The sequence below is a fragment of the Lepidochelys kempii genome, chromosome 1, assembly GCF_965140285.1.
Source record: "Lepidochelys kempii isolate rLepKem1 chromosome 1, rLepKem1.hap1, whole genome shotgun sequence".
NCBI classification, from domain to species: Eukaryota; Metazoa; Chordata; order Testudines; family Cheloniidae; genus Lepidochelys; species Lepidochelys kempii.
The window spans coordinates 243,867,857-243,892,071 of NC_136380.1; the positions used below are offsets into that span (position 1 = coordinate 243,867,857).

A 24,215-nucleotide genomic window follows, 5' to 3' on the forward strand; every position below is an offset into this window, starting at 1 on the left:
CTTGGCCGAGGGATGGCAGCAGCCACAGGACCGCCCTGGATTTTTCATCTCTGGTTTCTACCTCATGAATATTTATTTCAGCAGCAGCATCTCAGTGAGTGGGAGAGGAGGCAAGGGGAGTGATGGGGGGGCCAGGAGCAGAGTGGCTCCTGACGGCGGGAGATGCCTCTGAGAGTTTAGCAGGCAGTCACATTGCATGGCCATGCAAATCGCTGCTTCTGCCTCACGTTCTGTTTTAGCGACAGAGGCTGCTGGCAGGAGAATTGAGGGAGATTTCCAGCTTCAAATCGTTCAGTTTAACTGGCTCCTGCCTGAACTGGGTGGCTATGGGGAAAGGCCCAGCCCTGCCTGGCCTGAGCTCAGAGGGATCAAAGTCCTCAGAAGAGCTGATGGCTGTAATGTAGCCATTAGCACAACCACCTCACATGGGAAAGGCCTCTGGTAGGCAGAACCTGTTTGGTCCTAGGCCTTGGGAAGGGAAGACAGAGGGAAGATTTGCAAAAATATCTCCCCACTGCTACCATCAGTTACACTCCAGCACTGAGGAAGTGCAAAGGTGACTAAGTCGATCTGCGACTGCCAGAAGCAAATATCTCCAATGGCCGGTAATGGGACACTAGTTGCAGAGGGCTCTGAGTTACTACAGAGAATTCTTCCCCAGGTATCTGGCTGGTGGGTCTTGCCCATGTGCTCGGGGTCTAACTGATCACCACATGTGGAGTTGGGAAGGAATTTTCCGCAGGGCAGATTGGCAGAGACCCTGGGGGGTTTCACCTTCCTCTGCAGCTTGGGGCATGGGTCACTTGCAGGTTGAAACTAGTATAAATGGTAGATTATCGGTAACCTGATGTCTTTAAACCATGATTTGAGGACTCCAGTAGCTCAGCCAGAGTTTGTGGGTCTATTACAGAAGTGGGTGGGTGAGGTTCTGTGGCCTGCAATGTGCAGGAGGTCAGACTAGACGATCGTGATGGTACCTTCAGGCCTTAAAATCTATGAGTCTATAAAAACTACCTTTGGCATCCCCCGCATCAAGCCTGGGCTAAGTGCACCTTAGCTGGATCCAGGAATTGGGTGTACAGAGTTTGACTCAGCGACAATTCAGATTGGACACAATAACAAGCTGCAAACCAGTGAAGAGGGTTTTACCCTATGCGGGATGGGAATTCTTTAGGTTGGTGCAAAAGCTATGGCAAGAATCAATGGGGTGAAGGTGGGAAAGGAGACGTTTGCTGACAGAGAGTGCTGTTAGGCTGGGGGACAGTTTCCCAAGGGAAGTGGATGAAGCCCCATTACTTATTTAAAACTAAATTGGACACTTTACAAACACACATGAGGACTAATCCTCCCTCGGCAGAGGCTGGGAAAGGGATGTGTGGGATGAGCACAAGATGATGTAACTGGCTGTGTGTGTGTCTAATTTCAGCCTGTGAAATCCTCTTCACCTTGCAGAATAGGAGGCAAGGTCTCCATGTATGGCCCTGGCCTGTATTCAGGGGTTAATCTCTGCCTGTAGTGCGGGTATGGGAGGGAATCCTCGCTCTCTGTCTATTGAAGTGTTTCTGTGGCCCCCATCACCTGAGTATTTGAGCATCTCCCAAACATTCAGCAACGGAAACAGCAATAACAGCTGCTCTGGGTTGCTTCCTTCCCAGCCTGTAGGAGCAATAGCTTGGTTTGTTTTAGAACTGTATTTGTGTGTGCGTGTGACAGACAGATGGACACACAGAGAGACGCCATGTCTGTCACCACATCTGTGCCCTGCCTGCACCTTGGCGAGGAGATTAGGGTTGATAATCTGAGATTTGTATTTTAAAACAAAGCTGCTTTTGAGCTCTGTCTAGAAAACCTCCGTGCTCCCTGGCACACCGCACCTTTCCAGCCGGGCCAGAGATGCTCTAACAGCTCCAGCAATGTGCCAGCATGGCTGCCCAAGCAGGGGAGACGGCGGGTGAGCAGAGAGGTCCTGGCAGTGGCAGGCTGGCTCGGATGGAGGCAGCGGAGCAGGGATGTTCCATCTGCGGAATTCCCACAGCCTGGAGCTGCTCCGACGATAATGTTCCTGCTTTGCCCAGCCCGGCCCAGCCAGCACAGTGACACCCCAGTAGAGAGGCACCATCGGCAGCGTTGTAGCAGCCACATTACAACCGCGGCAATGATGTTCTCGCAGCGAAAGCAGCTGCTTAGGAGCAGCAGCGTATGCGCCATTCACAGGCTGTGCCCCACCACTTGTACATGCGATGTTCACAGACAAACAGCTCTGGCTACATAGCTTTGCTCAGACCCTAACCACTGTGCATGTGCCCTTCGTGACTTGCACCCTAGGAGCTGAATAGGTGCTCTTCGCAGCATACTTTAACTGTGATACGTAGAGTTCCCAGCTCACACCCCAAAGCTTGGGTACCTGGGATTCACCTGGGCAGGTGGATACGTGAGGTTTGCAATTCACACCCTAGCAGACAGGTATGTGGTATGTAGCACACCCCTAAGTGCTGTACGTGGGTAGCCACCACATCTCACACCCAACCAGCTGATATAGTGACTCTGATTATGCTGGGATAGTTCATGAAGAAGAAAACCCCAAGTACCTCTCGATTTTAGTGCATTATGAGCCTATTTTGGACTGAATGGGCCCTTCAGCCTCTGGACAGGTGAGACACATTCGTTCTCTTCCCCTCGTTTCACAGTGATGCTAACCATTGAAAAATGAAACAAGGAAACAAAAGACACAAAAACAAACTTTCAAGTAATGTTCAGGGCCTTGCTGAAGCCGACAGGCTAGACAGGAACGTCACTCCCACAGCCAGTACCTAGTGTGGTATCACTGATGTTCTGCTGGGGTCCACCATTACCCACAATGGACCTTCATTAGTTTGGGACAACATTGTAAGGTTTGCAAAAAGAAAAGGAGGACTTGTGGCACCTTAGAGACTAGCGAATTTATCTGAGCGTAAGCTTTCATGAGCTACAGCTCACTTCATTGGATGCATCCGATGAAGTGAGCTGTGGCTCACGAAAGCTTACGCTCAAATAAATTGGTTAGTCTCTAAGGTGCCACAAGTACTCCTTTTCTTTTTGCGACTACAGACTAACACGGCTGCTCCTCTGAAATCTGTCATTGTAAGGTTTGGACTGTATTATCTCCTATGTCACTGAGAACCCTTAAATCAAGGCACCGAGACTTGACAATGAGGTACCTAACTAAGCCCTTTTTTTTTTTTTCATCATGTCTGTGCTGCCCGAGTATATACCTGGGCGCAGTGTGAAGCTTGTGATGGATTCCCTCAGGCACATCATTTCTGTTTTGTTTGTTCCAAAGTCCTGGTTCAGAAGGAAGACAGAAGGACCTTACAGAACGGTTAGGCAAAAATAGACTAGCACGAGTTGAGACTATCACTGCTTGCCTCAGACATCTTCATTATTGCTGGAATGTTGCTGATGGAACGTCATTGCTACACGACCACATCTGGAACCTCAGCGCTACACTCTCTCCGTTGCTGCCACACCACCTTCATCACCGCCAGAACGTTACTGCCACACCGCCTCCCTCGCTGCTACGCTGCCCGGGCCACTGCCCGAATGTCCCTGCTAGGACGCCAGGGACGGAATACTCTTGTAACTATTACAACAGCTCTGTCACTGCTAGAAAGTCATTGCTGTCCTGTGAGAACATCCGCACTGAGGTTTTCTGTGCAGAGCTCGAAAGCAGTTTTGTTTTTAAAATCTGAATATTGGTTGTAACTCCTATTTTTCTCATATATGCTGTCCTCTCACCAGCAACTGACTTGTCCAGACCCACCTCTGCTGTCTTTGATTGACCAGGTCTGCAGCCTTCTGTAACCTAGCACATTTTAAGCTTTACCACTAGGCCTGGCTATAGTAGGGGATGGAGGATTCTGAGCAATGAGTGATCTGACACGACGTGACTGTTTCAAGTGCTTTTTGAAAAGGAAGTAATGCCACTTCAGCATTCACAGGGCCTGCTGCTCCTCTCCACTTACAGTGGTTTTATAGATGTGTCACCATTGATCGGGATGGAGTTAATCCTGATTTGCGCTGCTGCCAGAGATCAGAATCAGGCCCATAGTCTCAACCTTCTGCTGATCCAAGCCTAAGAACAAATATGTGATGCTATCAGTGCTCCACAAGGCAGGAATTGCTCCTGAGATACTGAGAGCCAAATTCTACCCACCTCAAAATATTCCTGCAGTGTCACTGACATTACAAGCTTTCATGGGTTTCAGTGCTGGCAGAATTTGCCTGGGAGAGAGAATTGTATCCTCCTGAGTTCAGAATTTTTCACCGTGTACATAACAAACCGGTATGAAAAGTAAAAACTGCTTATTGTTAACTGGCATCTCTTCTACATTTCCCTCTGCTAATTATTATGCCAGCACTTGTTACTCGGGCAAGCTGACAGATGGCCTGGGTTTTCTCTCTGAACAATCTATTTATTAAGGGCTCTTGGCTCTGCTTTGTTTTCGCTTGCACATTTCCTTCCTGGCCGCATGTCTCAAGCTGTTGCGTGAGTTGTCCTTTTCACTGTGCCTGCCAGAGGACGGGTTTCTGTGCGCAGAGTCAGACAGGTGAGTTTCAGATCCAGACGTGTCTCCTTATGGAAGGGAATATCATTTTTTCAGAATCACAGGGTCCTTAGTAAGGCAAACCCAAGAAAAAGGGATGAACCAGCAGCAGCAATGTTTGAGACGAAAAGTACTTTGCCAGATGCAGGACCCAATGGGCCAGATCCTCAGCTCTTGTAAATCTGACATAGCTCCATTAAAGTCAGAGCTAAGCTGGCTTACACTACCTGAGGATCTGGTTCTCAGAAGTTTACTGACACCATGCACATAGTTCTGATCTTGTTTACAATGGGATAAATTAGATGGCTCAATGGAAATCAGTGGAGCGACACCAATGTAAAACCAGTGTACATGAAAGGAGACAAGCTCAGTATATTTATTAAGTTTGATTCTCCTCTTCCTGACACTGATGTAAACCAGCAGCAACTCCACTGGAGTCTATGAATTTACACTGGTGTAAAATCATGTAAGTAAGAGGAGATCGAAGCCCATTAAATGCAAAAAAAACCCCTCCTGTTGCAATGCCCTGTATTAATGATTCAGGACCTGTAAAAGGTTAAGGCACCAAAAGGTATATTCACTCAGCTGTGTTGCACATTGGAGATGTTTTATTGTACACAATTGACAAGATACTGACCAGGTCCTCAGCTGGTGTAAATTTGTTGTTGTTCTATTGAGGCCAATGAAGCTGAAAAACAAGAACAGCAAATTCGACATTGTGTGACCAGATCCTCAGCCAATGTGAATTGGCCCAGCTGTATTGACTCTATTAATTGAGGATTCAGTCCCATAGGTTCAGCTTGGCCAGATCACCACTGGGGATGGAACCTTGCACTTCCTGACTCTTTCTACTTGTTATTTTTAACATGATGTTAACACTCTGCTTTGCATTTTGTTTCCTATGGTGCGATTTTCGTTGTTTGTTTATAAGACAAAAATTCCTTGGATTTGATAATGTTGGCAATGAACTGATCCTAACTAGGCTGTGATGTTCCTAACCACGTGTGAGTATTGGACCGAGGTTGGGAACAAATTCCCATCTTGGCTAGTGCTGCTGTTTGGCTGGAGTTAGTTTTCTCCAAGCCAAGGTGAACAGGGCAGCAGCAGCCCTGCTTTCATTGTGATGGCCTTGTCTTCAGAAAGGAAAACAATGGAAACCTTTTAAAATGAAGAGTTTAGAATATGCAGAATAACGTAGAGTGCAGCAAAAATCGTGGCGAGCCCCTAAAATGGCAGGATATGTGGTTTATGTTGTTTTCCACACGCTCGTGCTTTCCTTCTTGCCTGAATATTAGGCAGTTTTTTTGGAGAACTCTGTTGTGCTTCTTTCCTTTTACTCACATGTTTACAATCTACCCGAAAGCAAATTGTCCCAACAGCAGTTCCTATCCTGCCAGAGCCTTTAGGCCTGGCCAGAAAAGAGGGGCACAAAATCACAGAATGGTCAGGACTTTATTAGGCTCTTTAAAAATCTTAGCAGCTGCCCACTGAGCATGCTCAGCAGTCCATTTTTCACTTTTTTAATCATTTTTTTGGTTACTCCCCTCACCCCCCTCACTCCCCCCCCAGGTGCTGGGCCTCATTGAGTATTATGCCCTTGTCATATTTCAAGTTTCAGGCTTCAGCTGTTTTGGCTGTTTATTAAATTATTGTTATTATTTATTTTATTATTTCATTTATTATTAATGTACATTGGGAAAATATTTCCTGTCATTCAAAATGATTTTGCTCAAACTTTAAAAAAAAAACAAAAAAAAAACAACAACTTTGAAGAAGCGTCCGAGTTTGGTCATTTTTCACGCCAAAAGGGCATATGTCAGAAAGTTACAAAGATAAGAATATAGGAGTAGAAGGGAAACTGTTTTGTGTTTCTTCATATTTCAGAACCCAGCCATTGGCTAAATGCATAGAAACTTCTGTATTGTGAATACACAGACGTATGGATGGGAAGCCCTCCAGGCACTAATGAATTCCTAAGGGGATGAGAATTATTCCTGTCACTGGTGCTGGTTGGGTCTTGGGTTGTCAGAATGTCTTTGGCTACTGAGTTTGAAGCTTTGTCAGCTGAAGATTGGAGATGAAGAGGTGAGAGATCCTGAGAAAAAAAGACCAGCATAGCACCAGAGGGTAGACAGGTGTGAATTGTATATCAGTATGGATGGATGTCTCTGTCTCTCTCTCTCTCTCTCTAATCACTTATAGAATGCCCAACCACTGGCATAGCTACAGTCCTCATCTTTTAAATTTCCTCCTTTCTTGCAGGGCAAATGTGTGTGTTTTTTAAAATTATCATAAATTTTTTTTACAGGAGCACAGTGTTACTCATTGGCTCCCCCCCACCCCAGCCCCCGCGCTCGCAGAGCTAGAGTTTTAAAAGGTCAGGACTTTTGGTGCAGGAACATGTCCGAGCTGAATGAGTGATGCTTGTTTGCAGCCATAGCAGTGTGCGATTCTTTCAGGCTATGACACTATACTACAGGGTTGTTTGAAATAATCTCACTCGTGGAACTTTAGCACCAATATTTTCAAAGAGCTGCATACAGATTTAACCTCACTGTTGTTCTGAATGACTCACATTGGTTGGAATGATCTGCTGATTTGAATGGGAGTAAGAGTCTGTACCTAAATCCTGCAAGCTGAATGAAAATTAAAAGGTAGATGGTTAATGGAAAAGAAAGGGGAAAAAACCCCCAAAATGATGGAAGTGGGGCCTACTGAGAGACAGGAAGTGCTACTCCTATGATCTGTGTTAAATAACAGTAGGATGTACCCAGCCTGTTCCTATTCTCAGGCTGTATTTCTGGCCTGGGGTGGGTGGGGGGGATGTGGGGAGGGGAATTTCTGTTAACCTGATCATTTGTGTTGTCACTAGACCCCTTGCGGGAGGTACAGGGTATGTCTTACACTATGAAATTAGGTCAATTTTATAGAAGTCGATTTTTAGAAACCGATTTTATACAGTCGATTGCATATGTCCACATTAAGCGCATTAAGTCGGTGGAGTGCGTCCTCACTACCATGGCTAGCATTGACTTACAGAGCGGTGCACTTTGGGTAGCTATCCCACAGTTTCCACAGTCTCTGCTGCCCATTGGAATTCTGGGTTAAGCGCCTAATACCTGATGGGGCAAAAACATTGTTGTGTGTGGTTTTGGGTACATGTCATCAGGCCCCCTTCCCTCCGTGAAAGCAATGCCAAACAATCATTTTGCACCTTTTTTCCTGGTTACCTGTGCAGATGCCATACCGCGGCAAGCATGGAGCCCCCTCAGCTCACCGTCACTGTACGACTCCTGGGTGCTGCTTGGCAGACGTGGTACTGAATTGCTACACAGCAGCAGCTCCTTGCCTTCATGGCAGACGGTGCAGTAGGACTGATAGCCGTAGTATGTCTCCTGGGTGCTCCTGGCAGACCTCGGTGAGGTTGATCAGGGGCGCCTGGACAGACATGGCTATTCTTCTCTTAGAGCACTGAATGGGAGCCAGAGACTCCAGGTCATTCTCTTCTTTAAGTTTTGTCTCATAGAGATTCAGTCCTGCCCGGAATATCATGCAAGCTGGACTCTTCTGCCTCAGGCTGCTCTCCCAGTCGGCAGCACCATGCGGACGCACCTACCCCAGCCTACCCCTTGCTCCCATGGCTCATGAAGCCTGGACAGTAGTAAGGAGCAGTTCAACTACAGGCTGAGCAAGTGCAGAATGGTGGTGGAATGTGCCTTTGGGTGTTTAAAAGTTTGCTGGCGCTGTTTGCTGACTAGGTCAGACCTCAGCGCAATCGATGAAGTGAGCTGTAACTCATGAAAGCTCATGCTCAAATAAATTGGTTAGTCTCTAAGGTGTCACAAGTACTCCTTTTCTTTTTGCGAACATTTCCATTGTTATTGCTGCTTGCTCCATAATATCTGTGGGAGTAAGGGGGAGATGTTTATAGTGGGGTGGGAGGTTGAGGCAAATCGCCTGATGTCTGATTTTGAGCAGCCAGACACCAGGGCGATTAGAAGAGCACAGCAAGCCTCTTAGTAGGCTTTGAAAACCAGTTTCATGACTGGCAAGGCTTCGGTGTGACAGTTGTGTGTGTTTCTCCTTGATGCAAACCCGTCCCCTTTGTTGATTTTAATTCCCTGTAAGCCAACCACCCTCCCCCCTTCGAAATAAAGTAACTATTGTTTTGAAACCATGCACTCTTTCTTTATTAATAAAAAAAAATGAGATAACGGACAAGGTAGCCCGGGTGGGGTGGAAGAGGAGGGAAGAACAAGGCCACATTGCTTATTGTAGCCACACTAAAAATCAAATGGTTTGAATAACAACCTTCTGTTTCTTGGGCCATCCTCTGGAGTGGAGTGACTGGGTGCCTGGAGCCTCCCCCTCCGCGTTCTTGGGCATCTGGGTGAGGAGGCTATGGAACATGGGGAGGAGGGTAGGTGGTTATATAGTGGATGCAGCAGGAGTCTGTGCTCTTGTTGGCTTTCCTGCAGCTCCAACAGATGCTTCATCATGTCCGTTTGCTCCCCCATTAGCCTCAGCATCGCGTCCTGCCTCCGCTCTTCATGTTCACTTAATTCTTTCCTGGCCTCTGTCACTGAATGCCTCCATGCATTAAGCTGTGCTCTAACAGTGCAGGAGGACTGCCTGAGCTCAGAAAACATGTCATCATGAGTGAGGTTTTTTTTTTTTTTGGCCTTCTAATCTGCAATAACCTCAGGGATGGAGATGATAGGGGGAGCGTAGAAACATTCTAAACTGTACGATTCTGGGGGGACTGCACGGTTACCTGTGCTGCTGAGTTCACCATGCTGACCAAACAGGAAATGAAATTCAAAAGTTCCTGGGGCTTTTCATGTGTACCTGGCTAGTGCATCAGAGTTCAAAGTGCTGTCCAGAGCAGTCACAATGGACCACTCTGGGATAGCTCCCGGAGGCCAATTCTGTCGATTTGCATTCTCACTACCCCAAATTTGACCCAGCAAGGTCAATTTTAGTGCTACTCACCCCCCCGTCGGGGAGGAGTACAGAAGTTGATTTTTAAAAGCCCTTTAGGTCGACAGAATGGGGTTGGTTGTGTGGATGCAGTCATTTTTAAATCGACCTAACATGGATAAATTCAACCTAACCACGTAGTGTAGACCAGGCCACAGTCGTATACTGTACAGGTATGTGGGTGTACAGATTTATACAGACAACGCAGACACTAGGTAGGATGCTGATCTCTGTTATACCAGTTGCTCTGTTGACTGCAGTAGAGTTGCTCTGGATTCACACCAGTGTAACTGAGATCAGCGTCCAGCCCACAAACAAACCTGCAGCCCTTACACGCTGGGTAATTGTCACTCATGAGCAGTCCACTTGACTTCAGTGAGTCTTACTGGCATTACTAAAGGATCTGGGCCACGGACTGCAGTTTTGACTTTTGGTGAGGCTGTATTCTGGGGCAGTTGGAAAAGGTGTTCTACTTGAATCTCCGAGGCAAAAAGCAGCACCTGATTGTATTCTCATTTGCACCAGTGTAATTCAATGGATTTTCAGCAGAGTAACTGGATCAACACTGATGTTACTATTAAGTGAGAGGAGAATTGGGCCCATAGTAGCCTACTAGGAAGACCACTCCTGCAACCTCAGGGACAATTGTTTCACAGATGGATTGTTTAGTCAATGTCTGCCTGATGAAGTTCATTGACAATAGAATGGGACATGCTAGTTTTTGTTCCTTGGGACCCTCCCATTAATGGAATGAGAGCTGCACAGCTGTGTAACTCTCCTGGAATCCAGATGTTAGCCCTCTCTGGGCTGGTCTGCAGTGGGAAATTACATCGGCATAGCTACATCTCTCAGAGGTGTGAACAATCTACACACTGAGAGATGTAGCTATGCTGATCTAGCCCCTGACAAAATAAGTCTTCCATTGGCCTAGCTGGCGCCTCTCAGGGAGGTGGATTGCCTATGCTGACAGGAGAACCTACTGGCGTAAACAGGGTCTACACTGACGCACTACAGCTCCCTCATTTGTTTTGGTCTTTGGATGAAAGCTTCTCTCCAGAAACACCATGAACAGGGGGGAGGGAGCACTAATCAGTCTTGGAGTTCAGAGGCACCATCCCTGTGTCATTCGTTGAGGCCGTGCACTATATCCCCAGTTCAGCAAAGCACGTCTGTGCTTGCTTAACTTTAAGGACTTTCTAAATTAATTAACGTGTTTCAAAATTTCCTGTGAAAATTAATCGGCATTTTTTGACCAGCTCTAATTAGACTATTATAGGATATATATCCCCTGGGCTTAAATTCAGGTAAATATTTTCAAACTCCTGAGGCAGAAGTCCGGAGCCCTGGCATACCCTGAGGGGCTGAAGCCCTGAGCTCTCATGCCTCCCATGGGGTGGAAGGGCCCTCTGGGAAATACTCTCTGAGAATTTAAGCCCTGTATATCCACAGATAGGCTGGCGGGTATGTGTCTTTTAGCATGTAAGCGCTTCAGGCAGGGATTGATTCTGTGTCTGTACGGTGCCCTGCATGATGAGGCCAGTGTTTGGGCTCTACTGTGATTAATAACTATGAATATCTGTGAGTCGGAGCAGGGTGGAAGTAGGGCATGAGCTTATCGCATACAGAGAATCTCTTTTTATTGCTTTCCTCTTTACAGCCGTTTGTGTGATGTAAACGTCAGGCAGAAAAGGCTTCTCCAGACAAGCTCCTATTTAAGAACATCATAGAAAATGAATTTGCATGGGCTGGGCTGATATGCATCATTATCTCCAGGTAATACATATTTTGCACACACGAACATGAATGTGACTCTCTGGCCCTGGGAAATTCCCTGTCTCAAACAGAAAGGGGATTTTTATCTGCACAAGCCCTTTGCCAGGGGGTCTGTGGAATGCATTGTAGTCAGTAAAGGATTTGCACCATGGTGTAATCAATACCTGCCCTGGCATAGGTTAGACACTCTTCCATAAGGATATGGAGGTGCTACACGCATCCATCAGGGAGGAGATCTCAAGCAGTGTATACCTGTTTTTCTACATGTACGAGGAGGTCTGTTCTCCCATGGCTGTGCAGAGTTTTACATAGGTCAGTCTCCTTGACATTAGTGTTATGCTTTCATACAAATATGTGTGTATTTATGTTTGGCATGGGAAGAGCAGTTTTCTCTTATATGTCTCTTATCCAAATATTAACCAACCCTGAGTCTGCTTAGCTTAAGACAGTGGCTCTCAAACTTTTGTACCAGTGACCCCTTTCACACAGCCTCTGAGTGCAACCCCCCCTTATACATTAAAAACACTTTTAATATATTTAACACCATTATAAATGTTGGCAACAAAGTGGGGTTTGGGGTGGAGGTTGACAGTTCATGACCCCCTCATGTAATGACCTCGTGACCCCCTGAGGGGTCCAGACCCCCAGTTTGAGAACCCCTGGCTTAAGAGATGTGATAAGATCACACCTACAGATGCTATGGCTGCAATGGTTGGACACTCTATGACTGTATATGCAATGCATTTGTTTTTGTACCGTACATTTGTATGTTCAGCACATGTGCAAATACATTAGCTGCACTGTGTCCTTGCATGTACAGCATGTTTGCATGTGCTGTCAGTGTTTATGTACCGTATGTGCATATGTCTATGTGTGTGTTTATCTGCAGCCTGTAAACGATAACGTGTTTGCAAATGCAGCATGTGAACATGGTATTATCTGCTGTGTACACACATTTGCATGTGCATGCAGGCCTCCTCCCCCAAAGGTGCATGAGTACATGAATGTGTAGATGAATTCCCACTGGGTGTGTGATGCTCCAGGGGAACAGGAGGGAGGCTTTGCATTCCTGTCCCCTCTACCACACTGCAGGGGCAAACCTGCATTGAATTAGCTTCTCTCTGATAAGAACCCTTTCTTCATGGCTGCCTTTGGGCCTGATCCTCAGAGAGGCTGAGCACAGTCAACTCCTAGTGACAACAATGGGAGCTGAAGCTGCTCAACCCCTCCCACAATCAGGTCCTTGGTGCCTAGCCCATCTAGCCCGCGCACACAGAGGGGTCTCAGGACACAATGAATTGGCTGAGGCAAAGAAGACATTAGTGCACACATGACATATCTCAATATAATTTCTAAAACTCTATGAATTGAACAGATAAAATACTTCTGGTCTATTTTTGTTACAAAATATTAGCCATTTGGATTCTTTGCTAGGTGTGACCACACTGCTGTTCCCAAAGGAAGCTGCTCGGAAAGGATATTTACAGAAGGAAACAGATACAGACAGACAGATGCTCTCAAAAGCCTACACATAGGTAACATTTTTGTGTTTTAAAAAAGAAACATTCAGATGGGATGTGCCATGTGGTGAAGGTGTGAGACCCTGATGCCATAAAAGCTGCTGTCCCAGGTGTGGCTGCTGAAAAGCAGCCCAGACAAAATGGGCTAGAGCCTTTAGAGAATTACAAATAGAGCCCAAGAAATGTTTCTGGCAGCTCCAGGCTCCTGTCCTTAGGATGGGCTGCTAGAGCAGCGGGAGCAGCATAAGCTAAGTCAGCAAAGAAGTCAGATTTGCATTCCCCATTTCAAAGCAGAGATTCTCCCAAGTAGCAGCGCATGGCATCCAGGACTGAATTGTGTTTTAGAAGCCCCACAAACATATGACACTAATTCCAGACTGAGCCTTCTAAAAATACTCAAGTATTATAGACCAATAGCCCCAAAACACTGCAGAACATGGTAGAGTTTTTGAAGAAGGGGATTTGGAGTCAGTTAGATTCCACTTTACGACCAAACACATAAAGGGTAACAATGGATGCTGTGGAATTCCTTCTGGGATTTATGAAAATCCATATTAAAAAATACAGTAGTATTGTACAGCCGTGGCCCAAATACTCTTGTATCTGTTGCCCTGATTCTCCTCTCTCTCTCTCTCACACCAGTGTTGTCCTGGGGTAACTGCTTACTGATAATTTACACAGGTGTAAGAGAAGAATTAGGACCAGAGAGACATCTTCTGAGCTGATGTAAAGGGACAGAGCATCTTCCACTTTCTTACCCCAGAGGAGGATATTGCTTCTTGTGTGCTGGACCATTACTGTACAATGCTGTAGTGTTTGTTTAATATGCAGCAGCAAATCATCACTTCAGTTTGGCTTATCTAATTTCTGCAGCAGGCACCTGCCTGATCTCACAATCCAAAATCTCCTGCCAGTCTCACAGTCAGAAAAAACATTGTGTGTGGGTTGGTGATTTTCTTTGCGCCACTTTTCTCACAGCAAGGGGTGGATTGTTTCTTGCTTTTCCCCAGGCCTTTCGCTAAAATGTTTGTTCAATCTCTTTGTCTAATGGCACCCTTGCCAGTGATCAGGTTATGTGCAGTGGTTTCTACTTGCAGAATTATAAGTATACTGAGTGTGTGTGTGTGTCTGTCCGTTTGTGGATGGGGAGTAGTGGGCACAGGAGTACAATAGGCCAGACGGTATGTATACACATTTTAAAGTGCTTGTAACGCTCAACGAACCCAAACGAAAATAAGCAGAGGGTCTCTGGTCACAGTCCCAGAGGGCTCAACTACACAGTGGATTTTAGAGCAACCCCTTCTACTAAAGGAAAATCCTGGAATAAACCAAATAACCCTTGCCCTTCATGGAAACAGGCTGCATGCCCAGCAGTGTAGAAAACAAGAGGAGGTGGAAAGGTATGTGATTGCTACATTTGCATCCCTGACCAAATCTCCATGCCAGAAGCAGTCTTTGGTAGGTCAGGGAAGTGGACCTCTCTCACCCTACTACACCCCTTCACCCCATGTATTGGTAAATCCTAGCACTACTGATAGCTTCCTTCCGGATTCTCTGTAACTTGAAGTCTTTAAATCAAGATCTGAAGAGTTCTATAACTCAGCCTGAGGTTACAGGCCTAGTGCAGGAGCGGGTGGGTGAGGGTCTGTGGCCTGTGATGTGCATGCCAGACTAGATGATCATGATGGTCCCTTCTGACCTTAAACTGAGGAGTCCTTTATCCAGTGTTAAGGGGGGGGGGAAGGGGAGGACTCAGGAAAGCTTCCTGCTTTTTATGTTGTCTTAATTTCACCACTTAATTATTAATAACGCAAATCTCTCTTCTAGGAACTTCACACTGTTATGAATATTTTATCTAAATAATTATTTCATCAAATATTTTAAGGTGTTTTGTTGTCACTTTGTGTTAAATGTCAAATAAAATCTAATTTATTTAAACACACACAAACCTTCACTGGCTTAATGAACTCTGGGGAAAATCAGCCTTCCTTCAAGGCTGAGAGAATAAGCCTGGAGAAGGAAGAAAATTGCCAGAGATGCTAAGAGGCTGTCATCTCCCCATCAGCAGTGGGTAAAAATAAAATGCTACCAACGGCTAGCTGGCAGCGAGATGGCAAATTCCACCTGTAGGATTTCCCAGTAAGCTAAGGCCCAGTCAAACGAGATCCTGTCTATAGCTAGTTTGGAAGGGCTCACCCATTCCTCACTACAAAGCCAGATGGCATGGGAGCCAGGCTGCATTTCAGAGCCCGCTGGGGGAGAGGATAGCTGAAAGTCAGGCCATGTGAGAGCTCAGCACTGCACAGGAGCAGGACTTAAAACTAGGCCCACTAAAGGTAGGGGGCAGTTTCTCAGGTGCAAGAGCTTCCTAATCTTGGGCCCTTACCAGCTTCCAGTCCCCTGCCTTGCCCCCAGACCGGGAGGGCTCATCATAAGCATCCTCTGTGTGGTGCCTGTTTGTTCTCCTTTAATCTGTATTTGGCATTAAGTATAAAAGCAGAGGCATTACATCCTGCTTCGGCCAGAAGAACAAAGCCAAGAAAGCAGCATCTGCCTGTGCGTGCACACGGGACACTCACTGAAATGGGGTGTACGTGCGTTTCAACTGTGGGGATAGACCATCAAGTGCTGCGCTTACCACCAGGCTTTTTGCCAAGCCTAGGCACTGTCCTGGGTGCCCCAGCCCAATACAGCATGTCTCCCTCCAAAGCCTGCCTGGGAATCAGGCTGACATCCCAGAGCGCGCGGTCTTTATGACCCTGATCCAGAACCTTCTTCAGCCTCATCCAACTCAAACCCTGGCTGATCACGAGTCTTTCAAGCTGAGTGTCCTGGCAGAGCCCACTGACATGTGAAAGGATGTGGGACAGCCCGACATGCAGGGCCTGACAGATCACAGCCTTTGCTTCTGCGAATAGCCCCACTGAACTCAAGGGGTTGGAGCCAACTGGGGTAAAAGCCTTCCTGTAGCTGACATGACGCTACCTGCCCTGCTGACTCAAACGCTGTCCTCCACAATCCCCCAGCTCCAGGTGCCCGACAAGAAAACTGCTGTGTCACCAGCCAGCACCGGGCTCCCGTGTCGCAGCCGCATGTGGAGAGGAAAAATCGTCTCTCGCACGCTTTTTAAAAATCTAAAATAAGGACCTAAAACTTGTTCTGCCCTGTTTTCAAATTCTAAAATGGCTCTGCTTAAGCCTCGCAAGGAGATAGAGCGAGCAAGACCAAAGCCTTTAAGCTAATTAATACCTGCTCCTCCCCACTGTGTGGGGAGATTTTTTTTCTAAAAATACAGCTCTAGCCCATTTTAAGGCCGGCTTTCTGCATGTCAGTGTGACCGATAAGCATGAGGAGCTGAGCTGTTAACTCCCTCTGGAGCGCTGATAGTTGGCTTGGGGGAAAGGGAGGGATCCCGCTGTGCGCAAAGGGTGGGAGTGTGAGGACAGGACCAAATTCCCATTAGGGAGCTTTAAGCGGGGGCAACAGACTATCCAAGCAGGAGCCATGTTTAAAGTGTGGGTCCCCAAGGCCATCAGGAGGGTGGGCTCCAAACAGTCCCCTCCGTGCAACACTGAATAGAAAGGATCAAATGAAGGGATTTTTCCATCCCAGAAGGTGAACTTAACATTTGGCTTTTTCTCAAGAGCACAAATTTCAGTGAGGAGGAGACACAAAATCAGCTGGGAGAGGACACAGCTGCGGTTGGGGCTGAGGGAGTCCTCCAGGTGTTGGCGCATACTCCTTTGTGCCAGAAAAGACCAACCTGTGTGCGTCTGTGAGCGCGCACCACAGATCCAGACAGCACTAGCTCGTTGAGAAAGCAGTCACCCCAGAAAGGTTTTGGGGGGTCTAAACTCTCCCTTCTGCGCCCCCCAGAACAACTTGGTTTTTCCTTTCCTAAGCATGCACCGAGCATACTCTACCACACAGGGGTATTTACATGTGATGAGTTCTGCTGGATCTCAGCAAAGCTCTCTTGGTACAGTGTCCCAATTTAACAACAGAAAGAGTTTTGGTGTTCAAAGTGAGGCCATCATTGGGTTCTGCCGCAGCTTGGGACAGTCTCCCCTTCTCCTGCTCACTCTCTCTCGGAACCGGCTGCTGTGAGAGGAGAAGATACCAAAGGGTGGTGAGGAGGAAGCATGTGATGAGTCTCACAAGTTCTCAGCTCCAGCTTAGCAGGCAGCAACGGCAGCAGCAGTGTTGGTGACAGCAGCTCCTCGGCCCACCCCACCTGTGCTCTACCCAAAGTCAGTGCCCTGTACGGTGAGTCTGTTCCCGCCAGAACCCGGTGAAGTTTCATGTGATAAAATCTTGGCCGGGGACAGGTGAGGTGGAGGAGAGGGGTGAGGAAGAGAAAGAGGGGTCGAAATAGCAAACTGAAGACACAGAGCAAACAAAGCAGAGAACCAACCAGCTCGCTGGGAGAAGGGTGGCAAAGAACTATGATGGGGTCCATGGAGGAGGCATGAGTTGGAGTGAGCGGCTGGGTGGCAGGCGCAGGTGGAAGTGTGAGCTCCAGGACTGGCCGTTTCTATAAAGGGCTCTTCGCAATTACCATCATCTCAGGGGAGATGGGGAGGAGTTAAGTCTGCTCAGGTTTGGTTTTTCTTCTCTTTTACTAAAAAATAAATCCCAAACTAGATCTCTTTGTAGACAGAAAGGGTCGCGGGGAAAACCTGTGCTGTTTGGTGGTGCTGGTGGTGTGGCTACACTAGACTGCGTGAGCCACTGGAGTACCTACGCCTATGAAGCAGGGAGCTGGGGGGGCAGTACTGGTGTGGGTGGTTGTAGGGTGGTGGCGGAGGCGGAAGTGGGGGCTGATGAATGATTTTCACTGGGGTCCCTTGGAGCCCGCTGCCTGCACTGCGCAACGGGGTGGAGCTGCAGGAATCGGAGGAGACGTAGCGGGTCAAAGTCTGGTTGAGGGCCGGCTCCATACGAGCGAGGCACGGCTTGTCCAAGACAATGACTTTGACAATCTGCTGGCACTGTACAAGTGTCCCCGCCGAGGCGGGATAGGAGGGTACCAATGCTGTCTCCAGCCTCTCCTGTGGCATGTTAGGACGCGTGCTGGCCTGCGTTCCACTCTCGGGCCCCAGGACGGAGTTGTGCTGGTACGTTTGAAGCCTGTTGTGAATTGACACCTAGTTTAGAAACAGTCAAAGAAGCATTAAATGTTACAAGACATTTTCCCAGCTGCTACTACTGGCTGCCCTGAGCCCCACCATCTCTCATGCGCATCAACCATAACCCACCCAAAGCATGATCCCCAGCCACAGCTCCCTCTCCCCACACAATAGCTATCTCCCCTCCCATGCCCGAGCTAGAACTAAGGTGCCCTCTTGTTGCCATCCCATTAAAGGCAGGAGCAGCCTTTCCAAATGCAATGCAGACGTTGATTATCCGAACCTCCCGGGGCATGTGAATGAGTTCTGATAGTGGCGGTATCTGAGAATTCTCATTGTAACGAATTGCCCTTGGAGGCTGTGCCCTGGCTCCAGGCAGCAGGGCAGGTGGATTGGTGAGCCGGGTTTCAGATAATCAAGGTTGTACAGTTCTGCAAAGTGACACTGGCTGAGGCTCAGAGCGAGACTCGCGCCCGCCCCAGCTCCCTGAGCAGGAAGGTGCACAACATGATTTGCTAAGCTGTTTACAAAGGAAAAAAAGCAGAAATCTGACATATTCCAGCAAACTGCAGCTCCCGCCGATCCGTTTGATGGTTTGTAAGTGAAAGGAAATGAGTTAAAAGAAATTACCCATCTAGCTGGTACAATGATAAAAGAAAGGCATAATGAAATGGCAGCAGATTAGATAATCTCAGAGAAAATGGAGATGCTCTTCTGCTGATGCAAATTACTGGGTGATCAGAAGGAAGAGGGGAAAGGAAGAGAGGCTTCAGGGGTCTCCATGGACCTGAAGAGAGTCCCCCACGTATGGGCACCCACTGATTCCAGAGTGAAAATGGGGAGGAAGCTCAAATGTACTGGAACTCCCCGGGAAACAGGGGTCGGTAGGGCAAGAGCCAGCTCCCAGAAGTGGGTGGCTGCAGGACAATGAAGCGAGTGGGGCTCTCCTGGGAAGACTGGCTGATGGCAGAGTTCTCCCTGCCCATGGGTGTCTGCCAGGTGGTGGAGATCCCCGGGCCGGGGGAGGGAGGCTGGCTGGCCCCAGGGAGGAAGGCAGGATGGACTGGGGGGCAGGGAGGACACAAGACTCCCTCAGGGGGACTGGGTGATAGCACAGCTCCCCCTGCCAATGGATGACTCCCGCTGGGGGATGGGTGGTGGCTGGGCTTTCCCGGGGCACTGACTGGCTGTGAGGAAGGGAAGCTGCCTCCAGAACTGGGTCACTCTGAGGGGGACAGAAGTCTGACATGGGAAAAAGTGTCTGCAGGTTGCTGGTGCTTCCCCACAAGAGTAAGTGCATGGGGGACAGTGGCAGAATGTACGTCTGCCGGCAGATGGCATGACCCACTGGGAACTGGTGCCTATGAGGAATGGAGCTCTCCAGGGAAGCTGCAGGGTAACTGAGCTTCCCTCAGGAATGGGTATCTTTGAGGTGATGGAGCCTCCCCTAGGAAAGAGTGGCTGCAGGGCCTGAAGTGCTCGCAGCACCCCAACTCACTGAGGCAATAAGCTGCAGGCAAACATCAGTCCCAGTGGAAACTGGAAGCTGAGGACTGAAAGCACCTATGTCAGGAAATGGGTGTCTGCAGGGAAATGCAGCTTCCTCTTCCCCCAAAGGGGACTGAGAGCCGCAGAGGGATGGAGTGCACTATGGCAAGAGGCATCTGCCGGGGGATAGAACTGCCTTGAGAAAGGCCAGGTTGAGGGCAGCTAAGACACTCAGGGGAGATCTCCTCGGTGCTACAGCTATGCTGGGAGAACGGGCAGCTGGGAGGCAATGGGGCTCTCTGCGTAGGAAAGAGTATCTGCTAGGAACCGGCGGTCCCTGCCGAAATGTGTGCAAACCGGACAGTGGAGCTCCCTGCATAGGAAAGTGAATCTCTGGGGCAAGGTTTGCAGGGAAGGTTACTGCGGGTAAGTTCGCACTGGTGGCTGCATGGCGTTAGCAATGTCAGTGGCCTGTCCAGGCAAGTTTTTAGCTGGGTTCTCAGTTTTCCCTTAGGTAGCAGCGCGGGTTAGTCTATGGCATTCGGGAGCTTGGTCCATGAGGGATGTTGCAGTTATAAAGACGGATTGAAAATGCTTTGAAGTTTAGTTTGGATTTGAAAGTTGTATTACCCGTCCTAGCAGTAACTTTTAATTGTATCTCTGGAAATTGGTAAAATTGTCAGTCTGGCTGGGGAGGCATTGATTAAAACCTGAGAAAAGAAACAACAGAGAATGTGAGAAGAGCTGAAGTGAGAGAGAATTACTTACCTCAGCTGCTCTGTGCTCTACTTACCTCCACTGTGCTATCTGAGACCTTCTCCCCCAATTCCTTCTTGCCTTTGAAATAAAACAGACCTATCAGTGAGGAAACCTATGTCTCATGACATCAGAAGGAGCATGGCTTGAGGCTGTGGCAGCTCACAGGACTGGTGAGGTGCTGTGGAGCCTCTAGGTTCAACTCCAGCTCAGACTGATGGCAACTGACTGTTGTTATCATGTGATAACCACTTGGTGGGATAGATGAAATGAGCTGCTGACCCCAGCTCAGTTTCTTGTGGACTGGTGCCCAAATCATCACTGTGTCTGGCCTTAATTGGCAGCCGTGGCAGAGAAGCCAAGCCAGGAATGAACATAAAGCCTGTGCTACCTAGACGTGGCAGGTTGGTAGGAGGGTGTGAAAATAGCTTATAGTGCAATTGCCCATTCTTGGGATAAAGAAAGGACTTTGGTCTGTTGCTTTTCCCTCCAAGGGTTCGCTGTGGCTATTTTGCAGTTGGGGTGGCCCTCAAAGAGGCTTTTAAAGAATTTTCTGAGGTACCTGCTGAGCACTTATGCGCACCTCACTTCCACTATTTGCTGAGGGCCCAGCCCTTGCTCACAATGCTGAGCACTAGCACCCACTGAAGTCAACATGAATACTTGGGTGAGCGTCTGAGTAACAGCTGCACAGTCAGCCCCCAAAGGAGAGTGACCGCTAACCTGTCGGAGATGCTTGCTTGGACTGTGGTTCCATCTGAGCCCCGTTGGTCTTTAACGTAAGAGTCTTTGCCCCCTGCTGCTTCTCCAGCTCCCCTGAGAGTCAGAAGGATAACAGTGAATGGGGAGAGACAGGGACAAGAGTGAAAGTGAGACAAAGAAACAGAAGAGAAAGTCAGCCAGAAGAGAAGATGTACAAACAAGAAGGGAGAGACCGAGAGGCAAAGGAAGACAGGAGAGAAATAGGAATTAGAGATGCTGTGTATGCACATGCCAGTAAAGCCCCACGGAGGGCTAGACTCTGACACCCACATTCCCAGGGAGTAGCACCTTACTCCACGAGTGATACAGTTGACTCCAATGGGAATACTCATCCATTCAGAGATATTAAGGCCAGCAGGAACCCTCCTGATCTAGCCTGACCTGAAGAGCACAGGCCATAGAATTTCACCCAGCAAAACACAGATGGAGGTGCAGTGACTGGTCCAAGGTTACCAGCAAGCTGTGAACAGAACCCAGGTCTCCTAACTCCCAGTCTGGTACCCAGTCTACTGGGCCATGCTGCCTCTCATGGAGTAAAATTATGCAGCGCGATGAAGGTTATCAGAACCTGCTGCTTATACCAGTTCATATATACAGAATCTTCCCAGGTACTCACAGGTCATATCTGCATATGAACATACATAGGGACAATCACATGCATATTCCAACATACACCTGCATGGAAGGGATCTTCAACCCCCCAACACACGTGGACATACATACAGGATGACTGCATGGAGTCTGGATCACGCTGGAAGCCTTACATTCAATTCGTATCTGTTCTAGCTCCATCACCTCTGCGATTGACTCTTTTAGATCTTCCACAAATTTCTGCATTTCCTCTGAACCCAGAGCACAGAAGTGTAGTACCTGTTTCTTATCTGAGCCTGAAACTGGAGTCACCAGGGTGATGCCATGGGGGTAATCTGAAAACAAGACACGAAAACAGATTGGAAGAACGAAAAACCCAGACCTAACAGCACCAGCCCTTGCTTGAGATGTGGCTGCATCACTCCCACTACAGCACGACATTCAAGACTTTCTAGCACTGGTGCACAGGTGCAGTGCATCGTCGTACTATAGCGCAGGGCAGCATGTGGGAACCTGCACTGTTCAGGTCACAGAGCCTACGCTGTCCTATAGCACAAGAGCTGTGAGTGTACAAGGGATTGTCTCATCGTGCAGCACAGGACCTGTCTCCTGCGGCGCCGAGACACGACTGCCGCACCTCCCTTGCAGTCACGACAGTACTATGTAACTGGTATTTGCCACCGCTGCCATGTGATTGCATTTCCTCTGTAGATCCCAGCACGGCAAAAAAGGAACTCTGCACAATATGGTGCAAGCACAAATACTGCAGTCCAGTGCAGAGGCCAGCAACCTCCAGCACTGACATACCACTGCAGCAACCCCACTAAATAGCAGCACAGCATGCAGGAAACTCCAGCACTGAGAATAGTAACTGTAACGCTTCTGATATGTTCCATGTGTTCTGGGAACCCTCAGCACTGAGACATGACAGTAGGGCACTTGGTTGGAATAGGAGCAAAGGGCCTTACATTCAGGCAACAAATCTTTCTCTCACCCAGCAGGAGACAGAACAAATCCTGGCACCATTGAAGTCAATTGCAAAACTCCCATTGACTCTGGTGGGGCCAGGAATTCACTCTAGGTCTCTGTCCTAGCCAGCAGGGGGCATGGCAGGGAAGGAGACATGGGTATACAAGGGTCATAGCCTGCTTTCTGTCCCAGCCAGAAAGGGCCACCACCTATACTGACAGGCGATCCCACTGTGCAGAGAGAAGAAGTAGGACACAGGGAGACACACTCCATTCATCCAGCTTTAAAACAGACAGGCCTATTTTTCAGTGGTTTGTCCTCCGGTACTGAAACAAAACTGGATGTGGACAGTATTGGATAAGGGATGCCATTTTGAAGAGCACGCTCTGCCTCTGCTGGCATGAACTTGCACGCATGGTGTGTGCGAGGCCCTGCTGGCCAGGCCAGAGTACACCACTCCTGTCCAGTATTCAGGGAATGCGTGAGTGGCCACCCTAACCCAGATAGACTCATTTCTTTCCCACCCAATGGAAGGCATTGTAGGGCATGTGGCAGGGGAGATGCAAAGGGAGCAGAAAGCGCATAGAGAGATGAGGGCCAGTGTTCTGAGAACGAAAGTGGATGCAGAAAGGAACCAGCCAGAGACTCCAGTCTCCAGCCAGTAGGGGAGCTGCAGAAGCAGCCAAAGCAGGGACCTCCAGACATTCAGAGAATTTTCTACAGTTTTAACTGGACTTTCTCTGCCCTGTGCTGAGTGGCTGTTCGCTCCACTCTGCCCCTCCTTCAAGGTCTCTTCCCCTCAGCTTCACTCTGCATCTGCCCCTCTCACCCTCTTCTCTCCCGTTCCCATCACCCTCCCTTCCTTTCTCTTTCCATTTAGCTGATCCCCCTCCCAACGAAACCCACCCAAAGAAACAAACAATTGTGGCACTAACGTGCCCTTTGCCATCATCCCATTGTTCGCTCAGCTTGTGTGTTCTACCCGTTCCCCATCCCTGGGCCCGTCTTGTCTACTGACATTGTAAGTTCTTTGGGGGCAGGGACCATCTGCTCTGTGTTTGCCCGGCCTAGCATGATGAGGCCCCATTCTTGGTTGGTCCCTAGGCACTATGGTAACTAACATGAATAAATTCTAAATTCACTGTCCCCGCTCTGACAGTGACACCCCTCTGTGACCTTGGGCCACTTAACCTCTCAGCCTCAACCACCCTACGTGTACAAGGGGGATGTAAGTCATAGAGCCCGTACCAATCTCGCAGGGATGCTGTGAGGGTGAAATAGTGTCTGCAAAGAGCGCTGAGGATGGGCTAAGTATTATCATCATCTCCCTTCTCCACGGCATACTCCACACAGGTACCCACGAGTATCAATGAGCAACAGCAGCAGCTTGTGCAAATGCTGCCATCTCCTCCCACGCTGAACCCGGCACCATCAGTTAGGCTGAGTGTTTCTGGCACTCCTCCTCCACAGAACCAGTCTAAATAATGATAAATAATGGCTCCATTCCCAGACCATCAAGGTCAAGCCGATGAGGTTTGGCCTCGTGCCACACTTTTGTGGTTGCCGTTCCAGCAGCTGTTTTATGTCTTGGCGCCTCTGGGGTGGTGGAAGGAGGCACAGCACCTGAACAACAGTGGGGTGAAAGGCAGAGCCAGAGGCGTGAC

General features: G+C 48.4%; 1 protein-coding gene across 5 annotated transcripts in view; it reads right to left on the reverse strand.

The window, feature by feature from the left end:
- Window positions 1-12,667: 12,667 nt before the first annotated feature.
- The window catches only part of IQSEC3 (IQ motif and Sec7 domain ArfGEF 3), a 127,754-nt gene continuing 116,206 nt past the window's right edge, over window positions 12,668-24,215 (reverse strand). Inside the window, exons 11-15 of one of the 5 annotated variants that reach the window (XM_073321055.2) lie at window positions 21,756-21,917; window positions 20,953-21,045; window positions 20,267-20,310; window positions 20,104-20,183; window positions 17,901-17,986 (exon numbers count right to left, since the gene is read on the reverse strand). In XM_073321055.2, the coding sequence (XP_073177156.1) occupies window positions 20,109-20,183; window positions 20,267-20,310; window positions 20,953-21,045; window positions 21,756-21,917 (374 nt within the window). In that variant the 3' untranslated portion in view covers window positions 17,901-17,986; window positions 20,104-20,108. Of the gene's footprint in view, window positions 20,184-20,266; window positions 20,311-20,952; window positions 21,046-21,755; window positions 21,918-24,215 lie in introns of all 5 variants that reach the window. The other 4 variants (XM_073321046.2, XM_073321028.2, XM_073321064.2 and 1 more) reach the window with 4 other exon arrangements.